The sequence below is a fragment of the Aotus nancymaae genome, unplaced genomic scaffold (assembly GCF_030222135.1).
Source record: "Aotus nancymaae isolate 86718 unplaced genomic scaffold, 86718_ANA_hifiasm-v0.15.2.pri h1tg000015l_0, whole genome shotgun sequence".
Taxonomy (NCBI): Eukaryota; Metazoa; Chordata; class Mammalia; order Primates; family Aotidae; genus Aotus; species Aotus nancymaae.
In genome coordinates, this window is record NW_026988426.1 from 788,972 (window position 1) to 802,124 (window position 13,153).

The following is a 13,153-nucleotide window of genomic DNA, read 5'->3' on the forward strand; positions in this document are numbered from 1 at the left end:
GGAACCCAGGCTCAGATTTTGCAGAAGCAGACCAGTCAAAATCACACTGAGACCCAGCCCTGTAAACACACAACAGCTGCCAGCAGGGGACACCAGAGGGCCAGGGTGGACCAAAGACACCACCAGAAACTGGAACCCAGACACCCCCACAGCTACTGCAGCCCCACTGCCCTCAGGAGCTGGAGTTGTGACCACTCCCAAGACCACCAGAAAACACTGTCCACTGTGCCTGCCTCTTAGTTTTCCAGACACATGACCCAACGTCCAGGGCAGTAGCTTCGGCTTACTGAGCATAAACCCCATGCACACCTGCTCCTTATATTGCAAAGGAGGCTGCAAAAGGAGGATGCAAAAGGATTTCTGCTTCCATCATGGAAGGCTGGGATTCCACAGGCACAGAAAGGAAGGAGGGAGAGATGTGGATGTGAATGTCCTCCAGACAGCTCTGGCAGGGTCATGTGTGGGCAAGTGAGGGTCCCACCCCAGCTGGGGTCTACCCAGGCCCATGACCTGGACAGGTTGAGGGTTTTCCAGAAGGCAGGGATGAAGTGTGGTCTGAAAACACACAAAAGCCCCTACTGGCCCAGGGATCATCATAATAGACTGGAAGTCTGGTGCCTCCCAGGTATCTGCCACCTGTCACACACACCTTCCACCCACTGGCATCCTTCTGCCCCAGGCACACACATAGCCTCAGTCCAGAGATCAACTGTCTCAGCTCTAAATTTGCATATCCTATGTGTAGACTCACTCATTACAACCTCTGCCCAGCTGGCTTGTGTATCCTTTTTTTTTTTGTCTGTCTGTCAGGTGAGGAGCCCGTCCTGGCACTCCCATTGGCCTGTAGATTCTCCTCCCCTGGGCAGGGCCCCAGGACCCAGGATAATACCTGTGCCTCCTGCCCAGAACCCTCCAAGTAGGCACAATTGTAAGAATGGTGCCTGTCCTGCTGTCTTTGCTGCTCCTTCTGGGTCCTGCTGTTCCCCAGGGGACCCAAGATGGTGAGTGGGGAAAGCAAGGGGTGGGTGCTGGAGAGGACTGGGAGGAGGTGAGGAAACAGGACATGTGGCTGGGAGAAGGGCTGGATGCAGCTGGGATTCCCTGGCATCCGGTAGGAATGGGTGCCCCAGGCTGTCATCTCACTCAGCTCACACACTTCCAGGAGCATTCAGGGAGCCTCTGCCCTCACCCTAAATAAGACCTTCAGGAATCTGAATGTAAAACCCTTAGTTTACAGTGAAAACAAAGACTCCAAAGACCAAGTGACCTGCCTGGGGTCAGACAGCCAGGACAGAGCAGGAACCACAGCCTGGAGTTGCTTCTGCTCCTGATGGCTGGGTACACCTGCCTGACACTGAGGGAAAGAGAGAGCAGCCCCAAGGGGAAAGTGAGAAGGCAGGTCAGCTGGAGGGATGGTGCTAGAAGGAAACCCGTGCCCTCACCCCACACTCAGATACCAAGCCAGTGGGTCTGGAAGGTGAGTAGCCTGAAGAGAGAGAGATTTATTTCAAGGAATTGACTCACCTTATTGGGAGAAGAAGCAAGTCCTAAATCTTCAGAGCAGGCCAGCAGGCTGGAGACCCAGGGAAGAGTTGATGTCTTAGTCTTGAGTTCAAGGGCAGACTGTAGGCAGAATTCTTTTTTTCTTTAGGGGACCTCTGAGGCTTTTTCTTTTAAGGCCTTCAACTGTTTGGATGAGGTCCATCACTGTGGAGAACAATCTGCTTTACTCAAGGTCTATTGATTTTTTTGTAAATTAAAAAAAGTAGGGGCTGGGAGCGGTGGCTCAGGCTTGTAATCTCAGCACTTTGGGAGGCCAAGGCAGGCAGATCACAAGGTCAGGAGATCGAGACCATCCTGGCCAACGTAGTGAAACCCCATCTCTACTGAAATACAAAAAAGTAGCCAGGCATAGTAGTGCATGCCTGTAGTCTCAGCTACTCAGGAGGTTAAGGCAGGGGAATTGCTTGAACCCAACCCAAGATCACACCACTGCACTCCAGCCTGGTAACAGAGAGAGACTCGGTCTCAAAAAAAAAAAGTTGTGGGTGCATAGTTCGTGCATATATTTATGGGGTACATGAGATGTTGTGATTCAGGCATGCAATGTGAAATAATCACATCATAGAGAATGAGGTATCCATCCCCTCAAGCATTTATCCTTCGTGTTACAGACAATCCAATTATACTCTTCTGGTTATTTAAAAGTGTACAATGAAATTATAATTATGGTTATTATATATATGAGATGGAATCTTGATCTGTCAGCCAAGCTGGAGTGCAGTAGTGTGATCTTGGCTCACTGCAACCTCTGCCTGTCAGGTTCAAGCAATTCTCCTGCTTCACCCTTTGGAGTAGCTGGGATTACAGGTGTGCACTGCCACACCTGGCTAACTTATGTATTTTTAGTAGAGATGGGGTTTCACCATGTTAGCCAGACTGGTCTTGAACTCCTGACCCCTAGTGATCCACCCACCTCAGCCTCCCAGAGTCCTGGAATTATAGGCGTGAGCCACGGCACCGGGCCCCAGTTAAATTATTATTGACTAGAGTCACCCCATTGTGTTATCAAATAGTAAGTCTTGTTCATTTTTTTTTTTTTTTTTTGAGACAGAATTGCCCAGGCTGGAGTGCAGTGGTGCAATTTTGGCTCACTACAACCTCTGCCTCTGGGGTTCAAGCAATTCTCCTGCCTCAACCTTTCGAGGTGCTGGGACTACAGGTCTGCACCACCATGCCCGGCTAATTTGTGTGTTTTTAGTACAGACGAGATTTTACCATGTTGGCCAGACTAGTCTTGAACTACTGACTTCAAGTGATCCACCTGCCTCAACCTCCCAAAGTGTTGGAATTACAGGTGTGAGCCACCACACCTGGCCCAGTTAATTATTATTGACTAGAGGAGTCACCTTGTTGTGCTATCAAATAGTAGGTCTTATTCATTCTTTCTATTTCTTTGTACCCATTAACCATCCTTCCAATTTCCCCCTACCGCTACTACTATCATTCCCAGCCTTTAGTAACCATCCTACTCTCTATGTCCATGAATTCAGTTGTAAGGTCTACTGATTTAAACACTAATTACATTTAGAAACTCATGAGCTAGAATAATTTTAGTAACTGAACTAGGAATCTGCCATATGACCTCCAACATTATTAGCACCTGTGTAAATTGTATCATAAAATAATTGTGGAACTATTATGGAAATGTCCCCATCTCTCAGCTCCCACCTTGTACCAAAATGCAAGGTACAACCCTGGGAATTCTGAGCTCTATCCTAGTCTTAACACTGTGCTAATCCAGTCTCGGTCATTTCTTAAATTTTCTAGTAAATTTTCCTTTCTATCCTTTCTAACTATATGTATTTGTCAGGTTAAACTAGAAATGTTAACTTGTTGTGCTTTTATTCCGTGAGATGAAGTCTCACTCTGTCATTCACGCTGGAGTGCAATGGCATAATATTGGCTCGCTTCAACCTCTGCCTCTCTGCTTCAAGTGATTTTCCTGCCTCAGCCTCCCACACAACTGGGATTATAGGCATGCACCACCACACTCAGCTAAGTTTTGTATTTTTAGTAAAATGGGGTTTCACTATGTTGTCCAGGCTGGTCTCCAATTCCTGATCTCAAGTAATCCGCCTGCCTTGGCCTCCCAAAGTGCTGGGATTACAGGCATGAGCCACCGAGCGCAGCATTTCTAATGTTAATTTCTTATTTATGTCAGATTCCATGCACATTGGTCAAGGTTCTTTTCCCCCATGAGGTGACTCAGGGATCCAGGCTAAAGGCATATTGGGACTCTTTCATATTATCCGGTGGCCTTCAAAGTTGTCACCTCAAGGGATGAGAAACAGAGGGGGCAAGCCAGCTGGTAGGGTCTTGGACAAGATGAAAGACATCACTTCTGCACATTCTTCTTTGACAAAACTCAGTCACATGGTCCCAATGTATCTTTGAGGAGGCTGAGGAATATTATCTTCTTATGTGTCAAGCAGAGGAAACAATGTAGTGAAGACACAGTGGTCTGTGAAATAACATCTCCAGTATGAAAGTACAGCATGAGTTTCCAGTGGTGTGAGGTTGATGGCAGGAGAAAGGGCTGGGAAGGAAGAGGCCAGTGGGCAGGTCTTCCCTCCTGGCCTCCGCAGTCCCACTGTGGGACCCTTGCATGACTCTCAACCATCAGAGTCTTTTCTTTTGCAGGTCGTTACTCTCTGACCTATGTCTACACGGGGCTGTCCAAGCCTGTTGGAGACATCCCCAGGTTTCAGGCCTTTGGCTTCCTCAATGACCTTTCCTTCTTCGAGTACGACAGTAAAGACAGGAGGTCTCGGCCCCTAGGACTCTGGAGACAGGTGGAAGGAATGGAGGACTGGGAGCAGGACAGCCAACTTCAGAAGGCCAGGGAAGACATCTTTATGGAGACCCTGAATGACATCATGGAGTATTACAACAACACTAACGGTCAGTGAACAACAGACTGTGGGGATGGAAGGTCTAACCCAAGAGGCAGCCCCCCAGGTGTGAATGGCAAGGGGTCAGCAGGATGGAAACAGTCCCAATCCCAGAGGAGGAACCAGAGGCACAGCAGAAACGCAGACATGTCCGCATCCCTTCCCCACATAGCACAGGTGCTCCCCGCTTCCCCGTCGATTGCCCCATACTCATTCCAGGCCTCAGCTCACACAGGAAGTGATGGCAGAGTCACTTCTTACCCAGGCATCTCTGACCTCTCACCACCACACCCCCACCCCTCCGAGACTGATTCCTCCCGTGAGAAGGCATCACACTCACCCCTGACCAGGGAGGTTGCCTGGAGAGTGAGCCACTCTCAAAGTCGCTCAGACCTGGGCTCAGCTGGTGGCTCTGCCGGTCCCAGCTGTTGACAGTGAGACGTTCCCAAAATATCTGGTTGAAATCTGCAAACACTGGAGCATTGAGACCCACCTCCAAACAGTTTTGTAATAATTAACTATGTCTTTTCCATGAAGGATGTCACAGTCTGTCAAGCTCCATCGCCTAGGACAGGGTGCAGCCAATATTTCCTCAATTGAAATGTGTGGAATGAACAGAGAAAAGCACCTGGCACACACGGTAGCCCATGCTGGGGGCTCGGGAAGTGCTGGATTCAAAGCTACGGGCTGTTAGAGTTCCCTGGAGCCCTAAAGTTCCTCCTCTCCATAAGATGCAGGCCCAGAAAGGGCCACCTGCACTGTGGTCGGAGGAGCTGATGGCAGAGCCTGTGCAGAGACGGTCCCTGTGTCCCCAGCCCAGCACTCTTTGTCCTAAACCACACTGCCGGCCCTGAGACAGCCAACCTCAGGCCTGGTGAACTGCTGATGTTAAATTATCATAGAGTGGGTGTCAAAAGATGGGCTTCTAAGTACAAAAATGCCCAAGATGCTACATGGGATCTGAAGGTTTCCAAAAAGAGCAAGAAAGAGACAGGCAGACATTTGAAGGGTGTGGGATGGGAGATCTTGGGAAGGAAAATGGCCCAGGCTGTGTGTCAGCAATAGGAGAGGCAGGGGCACAGGTGATCGGGAAAGACACTAGGAGAAGCTTTGACAGACAGAAATAGAATTGATAGGAGGAAGAAGAGATATGGACACAGGGTATTAGAAAATAATCGTGGCTGAGCACGGTGGCTCACACCTGTAATCCCAGCACTTTGGTAGACCAGTGTGGGCGGATCACGAGGTCAAGAGACTAAGACCATCCTGGCCAATATGGTGAAACCTCGTCTCCACTAAAAATACAAAAATCAGCTGGGCATGGTGGCGCACGCCTGTAGTCCCAGCTACTGAGGAGGCTGAGGCAGTAGAATTGCTTGAACCTGGGAATCGGGGGTTGCCGTGAGCTGAGATCTCGCCACTACACTCCAGCCTGGTGCCTGGTGACAGAGTGAGACTCTGTCTCAAGAAAAAAAGAAAAGAAAAGAAAAGAAAATAATCTTAGGCAGGGCGCATTGTAATCCCAGTACTTTTGGAGGCTTAGGTGGGTGAATCGCCCGAGGTCAGTAGTTTGAGATCAGCCCAGCCAACATGGTGAAACCCTGTCTGTACTAATAATACAAAAAATAGCCTGGTGTCATGGCATGCATCTGTGGTCCCAGCTACTCAGTAGGCTGAGGCAGGAGAATCACTTAAATCTGGGAGGTGGAGGTTGCAGTGGGCCAAGATCCTGCCATTGTACTCCAGCCTGGGCAACAAGAACAAAACTGCATTAAAAAAAAAAAAAAGGAAATTAATAGTAGCTGACATTTACTGAGCATTTATTTTGTGCCAGGCCCATCTATGAGCATATTTAATGCTCAGAATAACCCCCTCAAACAGTGCTCTTGGCATTGCTATTTCAGAGGTGAGGGAATAGAGGCACAGAGAGGTGAGTGGCTCCAGTTCAGGCAATACACCAGCTAGGAGCGGGAGACACCTTGGACTTGAGCCCAGACAGCTTGAGAGCTGTCAGAGTCTACGCCAACAGCACCAACCAGTGCTGGGTAAACACCTCTTTTATCATCAGGATGAAGAGGCTGTGTCCCGTGCCCTAAGGAGGTCCATTTCTGAGAGTTGTGGCTAATGGGCAGGAAGGTTGGGACTTTAGAGATTTGGGATAAAGATATCAAAACCAGATAGGAAGAAAGAAGTGATCAGATTAGGGTTATTCGGGTGATGATATGAACTCCACCTAGAGCTGAGAGAAAAGGCAAGCCTTCCTTTACTCATATGAAATCCCAAATCATTTCTATCCAATTCAGAAGTACACTTTGGTGTAGTTGTGACAGCTTCCTCAGGACTCAGCATAAATTCAAACAAGTAATTGTCCTTAGAAGTGATGCTGAAGAAGAGATAGAAATCTATCCATATTCTGTAGCTCTTTTTTGTGTGTGTGAGACAGAGTTTTGCTCTTGTCACGTAAGCTGCAGTGCAATGGTGTGATCTCGGCTCACTGCAATCTCTGCCTCCTGGGTTCAAGTGATTCTCCTGCCTCAGCCTCCCGAGTAGCTGGGACTATAGGTTACAGGCATGTATCACCATGCCGGGTTATTAATTTATTTATCTGAGATGGAGTCTTGCTCTGTCGTTCAGGCTGGAATACAATGGCATGATTTTGACTCACTACAACTTCTGCCCCCCAGGTTCAAGCGATTCTCCTCCCTCAGCCTCCCGAGTAGCTGGGATTACAGGTGTCTGACAGCATACTGAGCTAATTTTTGTATTTTTAGTAGAGACGGGGTCTTATCATGTTGGCCAGGCTGGTCTTGAACTCCTGGCCTCAGGTGATCCTCCTGCCTCAAAGTACTGCCCCAAAAGTGCTGGGATTACAGGCATGAGCCACTGTGTCCAGCCTAGTTTTGTATTTTTAGTAAAGATGGGGTTTCACCATGTTGGCTGGGCTGGTCTGAAACTTATGACCTAAGGTGATCCATCTGCCTTGGCTTCTCAAAGTGCTAGGATTACAGGCGTGAGCCACTGGGTTCATCTTTTTATTTTTTTTGAGATAGGTACTCACTCTGTCATCCAGGCTGAAGCTGAAATGCAGTGGTGTGACTTTGGCTCATTGCATTCTTGACCTCCCAGGCTGAATTGATTTTCCCACCTCAGCCTCCTGAGTAGTGGGGACTACAGGCATGTACTATCATGTTAGGCTAATTTATATATTTTTTGTAGAGATGAAATTTTGCCGTGTCACCCTGGCTGGTCTGGAACCCCTGGGCTCAAGCAATCCACTCGCTTCAGCTTCTCAAAGTGCTGGGATTACAGGCATGAGCCACAGTACCCAGCTTGTAGCTCTCTTAAGGAGGAACATATCTCAACTGAGACAAGTCTGAAATGCCGAACCAAACTGAGTTAGCCTCTCTCTGTCTGCTGTGTGTTGGAGTAGTAACTTATTTGCCTTGATAAAAAGATTGCATGCTTGAATTGCAAAAACCTTTGTTTCTTTTGGGTTGCCAAATGTGCAGGACTAAGAGTTATTTTGATGAATTTCTCACCAGGCTGACTGTCTCTCTGTGGGGTTGGGGGAGTTTTCAGGGTCTCACACTTTGCAGGGACGGTTCGGTTGTGAGATCCAGAATAACAGAAGCACTGGAGCATTCTGGAAGTATACCTATGATGAAAGGGGCTACATTAAATTCGACAAAGAAATCCCAGCCTGGATCCCCTTGGACCCAGCAGCCCACATCACCAAGCAGAAGTGGGAGGCAGAACCAGTCTATGTGCTGCGGGCCAAGGCTTACCTGGAGGAGGAGTGCCCTGAGACTCTGCGGAAATACCTGAAATACAGCAAAAATATCCTGGACCAGCAAGGTACTCACTGCTCCCTGCTCCCCAGTACTGAGCCCAGAATAAAAGATGATCTCCAGCTAGGAGCTCAGGCAACATCTGAGTCTGGTCTCATCTGTACCTGGATGTTCCCTCAGACCCCCAGCTTTCATCTTGTAGGATTCATTCCTTCCCTGGGATGACATAATTTGTGGTCTGAAAAGAATGTCTTCAAAAGTTCAGGCAGAATGTGCCAGGAAGTCCATTCTTTGTTGGTGGGTGTTCCCAAATTGTCTCCAGTTGACAGACAAGGAGCTTGAGGTCAGAGAGTTTAGGGTAACACTGTCTGTGAGAGGCAAAGCTGGGACTCAAATTCCAGGCTTCAGATTCCCAATCCCGTAGCTGTTTCTCTCTACAACGATGCCTCCCTGGGTTGTAGAGGGAAGGGAGGTGTGTAAAATGTCAGCTCCGGAATGATGAGACCAAGCCAGTGAGTGGAACTGATGGCTGCAGGCTGAGACATGGATTGGAGATGTAGTGAGACTCAGGAGTGTGCGGTGCTGCAGGGAAGAAGTTGCTGAATAGAGCCATGGGCTGAATCAAGCAGCTGGGCTGAGATTGGGGGAGAGGAGAACTCCAAGGCCCACTGAGATATGGGAAACATGGGAAAGTGCATGGAGCATTCACAACTTGTTGCTGAAAGAGTCAATTCATGGGCGGGGTGGGGACTGGGCGAGATGGGAGCCAGGATATTCCATGATCCAACAGAGAAGGACCTGGGAAAGCGTCAGCCTTCCCTCATCTTCTGGAAAGTGTCCTGGGTGGCAGGTGCAGAGCTTAGAGCTCTGACGACTGCTGACATCCAGGGGTGGGGGTGGGAAGAGACCTGGGCCCAGAGAAGTCGACCTCAAGCCTGCAGTGTCACGCTCTATCCCTCCACAGATCCTCCCTCCGTGATGGTCACCAGCCACCAGGCCCCAGGAGAAAACAAGAAACTCAAGTGCCTGGCCTAGAACTTCTACCCACAGGAAATTGATGTGCACTGGACTCGGGCTGGCAAGGTGCGGGAGCCTAAATTATGTGGAAATGTTCTTTACAGTGGAAATGGCACTTACCAGGCCTGGGTGGTGGTGTTAGCGCCCTTAAATGACACAGCACCCTACTCCTGCTACGTGCAGCACAGCAGCCTGGCCCAGCCCCTGGTGGTGCCGGGGGGTGCCAGGTAGGAAGCAAGGGCTGGAGGCAATGTGGGGATCTCAGCCCCGGTAGCCGACCTTCCTGCCTGACATGGGAGCTGAACCTTAGAAATCACCTTCAATGAACCGCAAGCCTGGAGGAGTAATGTGGGGGGACAGGCAGGAGGTGGATTTGGAGACCGAAGACTGGGATGCCTGCCCTGCGCAGACTGAGACCCCAAAAATCATCTCACCTTGAGCCCTCCCCCACCCCATTGTCTAATCTGTAGAAGCTAATAAATAATCATCCCTCCTTGCCAAGCATAACAGAGAATGGTATTTTTAACAGTGATATGCTGTAGACATGTGACTAGATTTTCTCATTGGTTCTGCTGTCAAGCCCTGGATTCATCTGAAACTCTTGGCTTCCCCTGGAGGCCATGGTTCCTGAACTCCTTGACCTGGGCAATCCCAAGTGTGGCCTGAAGCCCCTCTCCCTTGGGGATATATCAGGCATCCCATGCTGATGTGCATAGGTGTGGCCATGGCCTCTCTGGCTGTGAGGTGCTAGAACTCTTAAAGCTTTCACATAAACCCAAACCTCTTCTGTGCCTCAGTTTCCCCACACTCCTTGGCACCCTGGGAGTCCCTGCCCTCCACTCCAGCTGCTGCCCATCTCCACACCATGTTGGCCTTGGCTCAAACAGCCAGAGCTTAGTTAAGAGTTCTCAGCCCTCCAGGGCACAGCTCAAGGAAGCAGGAATTGGCCCTGGGGTTCTCAGACCCCTTCCGAGTCCCTGGGAGTGAGTTTCCTCAAATGAGTCACCAACTGCCATGCACAGGTGTCAACCCCAAAAGACACAGCAGAGCTCTCAGCTTGACCTTCTCCTGAAGCCTCACCTGCCTGTGTCTGTGCTTTTCCTTCCCGTGGGACAAGAACTTCCTTTATGTCCTCTGCTCAGCCTCCCACTCTGGATTATTCCAAAATTGAATCTCCAAGATGGGGTCCTTAATAGAGTCATTCCCAGCCTGTAGAAATCTGGCTTAATCATCTTATCTTTCATGAAAGTCCACATTTGAAGGCTACTTTTTTTTTTAAACGCTTTGTTCCAAAAGCTGAAATTTTTTTTCTGTTGTTTAAATTAAATCCATGTTCTCTTCCTGGGGGGGAAAAAAAAAAGGCTATCCAAACAGCAGAAGGGTCCAATTGATTTTTTTTTTTTTTTTGAGACGGAGTCTCGCTCTGTTGCTCAGGCTGGAGTACAGCGATGCAATATCTCAGCTCACTGCAACCTCCATTTCATGCAATTCTTCTGTCTCAGCCTCCTGAGTAGCTGGGATCAAAGGCACACACCACCATGCCTGGCCAATTTTTTTGTATTTTTAGTAGAGACAGGGTTTCACCACGTTGGCCAGACTGGTCTCAAGCTCCTGACCTCAGGCAATCCACCTGCCTCAGCCTCCCAAAGTGCTGGGATTACAGGCGTGAGCCACTGTGCCCAGCAAGCAATTCATGTTTGAAAATATGAATTTTGCAGAAATAAAAGGTGGAGGATAAACATGTCAGGTCACAGAGGAAACCAAAAGGCCAGATGAGCAAGTCAGGGCTATGGAAGGTCGGCACCAGAGACCTGGCCTCATCTGGTGCAGGAGAGGTGGGTAGCAGAGGATAACGGGAAGGAAGCCTCAAAAGAACTAAGTCCTGGCCAGGTGTTGGGGAGGAGCCATTGAGGCACTCTGGAAACTTCCTGCAAGGTGTGAGATTTCAGAGGCAATGGGACCCTTTAGGGCAGTTTGCTAAGAAAAGGTCACAAGAGGTCAAAAGGGTAGGGTGAGAGGGTCTGATAAGGAAGGTCACCTGGGAGTGGGGCTGTGCCAGGAGCATAGACTCAACACACCAGGGAGAGTGAAGAGATGTGGGTCCTTCCACAGTCACCTCCCGTTTCCTCAACAGAGGACCACCTGCAGATTCTCCCGCAGGCAGGACCAACTTCAAGTGCAATTGGAGGAAGTCCTACCTTGGAGAGTCTCCTTTAATAGCTTTTTTTTTTTTTTTTTTTTTTTTTGAGATGGAGTCTTACTCTGTGCTATTGTTCCTAATATCCTGGGTGGAGAGAATGATATTACTCCCAATATCGTAGGAGGTGTACACACCTTCTCTGACATTTAAAAAAAATATCCAGAGTGGGAGAGGCTGATATTACTCCCAATATCACAGAGGGTGTACACCACCACTGCGATATTGTTCCTAATATCCAGAGAGGGAGATGACATTACTCCCAATATTGAAGGTGGGTATAGCCCCGCTGTGCTATTGTTCCTAATATCCAGGGTGGAGAGAATGATATGACTCCCAATATCGCAGGGGGTGAACACCCCTTCTGTGTTATTGTTTCTAATATTTAGGGTAAGAGAGGATGGTATTACTCCCAATATCACAGAAGTGTACACCACCACTGTGATATTGTTCCTAAATATCCAGGGAGGGAGAAGATGACATTAATGTAAGGCCGATTGCCTCGCCGGGAGCTCCAACGCACACCACCACTTTTTTCCGGAAAGCTCGGAAAAGCTTGGGCATGTTCCCTTCTCCCTTTCTCGCACAGCCTGGCTTTCCCTTAAAGAACCCAGTATGCAAGCATGGTCTTGTGATTTTACCCAATAGCAGCCAAGTCTTTCTAGCCAATAGCAGCCGAGTCTTTCTAGCCAATAGCAGCCGAGTAATTCTAACCAATAGCAGCCAAGTCCTGTATGCAAACAAATGCTTGTAACCTTACCCAATAGTAGTCCCGTTCTCCCACAACTAATTGAGCTCCTTCACTCCCTATAAAACTCCACGTCTGAGAGGAGTCCGTGTGACTTCTCTGGACCCCCCTGTCGGACCGCAGAACCTCGTCTGGGAGCCTGAATAAACTTGGCAAGAACAAAAGAACAAATCTTACAATTACTCCCAATATTGCAGGGGGTGAACACCACTTCTGTGCTATTGTTTCTAATATTTAGGGGAATATATTTATTAATATTAATATTTGTTCTATATTTAGGGTGTATACACTCTGTGATATTATTCCTAATGTCCAGGGGGAAGAAGAAAATATTACTTTCAATATCATAGGAGGTGTACACATCCCTGTGATACTGTTTCTAATATCCAGTAAGAGAGGATAATATTACTCCCAATATCAAAGGGGGCATACACTCCCTGTGACAATGTTCTTAATATCCAAGTGGAGAGACGATATTACTCCCAATATTGTGGGGAGTGCACAAACCTTTCATGACATAGTTTGTGATATCCAGGGCAGGAGAAGATAACATTACTCAACATCACAGCGGGTGTACACCCCCCTGTGATATTGTTCCCAATATCCAGAGAAACGGAGGATGATATCACTCCCAATATTGCAGGGATGTACAAACCCCTGTGATATTGTTTCTAATATCCAGGTGGGAAACGATGATATTGCTCTCAATATCGCAGAGGGCGTACAACTTTTCTGTTATATTGTTCCTAATATCCAAGGTTAGAGAGGATGACATTGCTGCCAATATCGCCGGTGGGGTATACCCCCTGTGATATTGCTAATCATTTCCAAAGGGGGAGATGCCATTACTCCCAATAATGTAAACGGGCTGTGTAACCAGAGCGGGGAGAGGGGGTGATATTACTCATCATATGCTGGGGGGGTGGCCACTCCCATGCATGTGGCTTGT

General features: G+C 48.5%; 1 protein-coding gene across 1 annotated transcript; it reads left to right on the forward strand.

The window, feature by feature from the left end:
• The first annotated feature begins 787 nt into the window (after window positions 1-787).
• On the forward strand, window positions 788-9,766 carry LOC105734542 (zinc-alpha-2-glycoprotein-like). The gene is given in 4 exon segments (XM_064376415.1): window positions 788-1,001; window positions 4,204-4,464; window positions 8,034-8,309; window positions 9,207-9,766. Coding segments are annotated over 4 exon segments (888 nt in total). The 5' UTR covers window positions 788-934; the 3' UTR covers window positions 9,491-9,766.
• The last annotated feature ends 3,387 nt before the right edge of the window (window positions 9,767-13,153 follow it).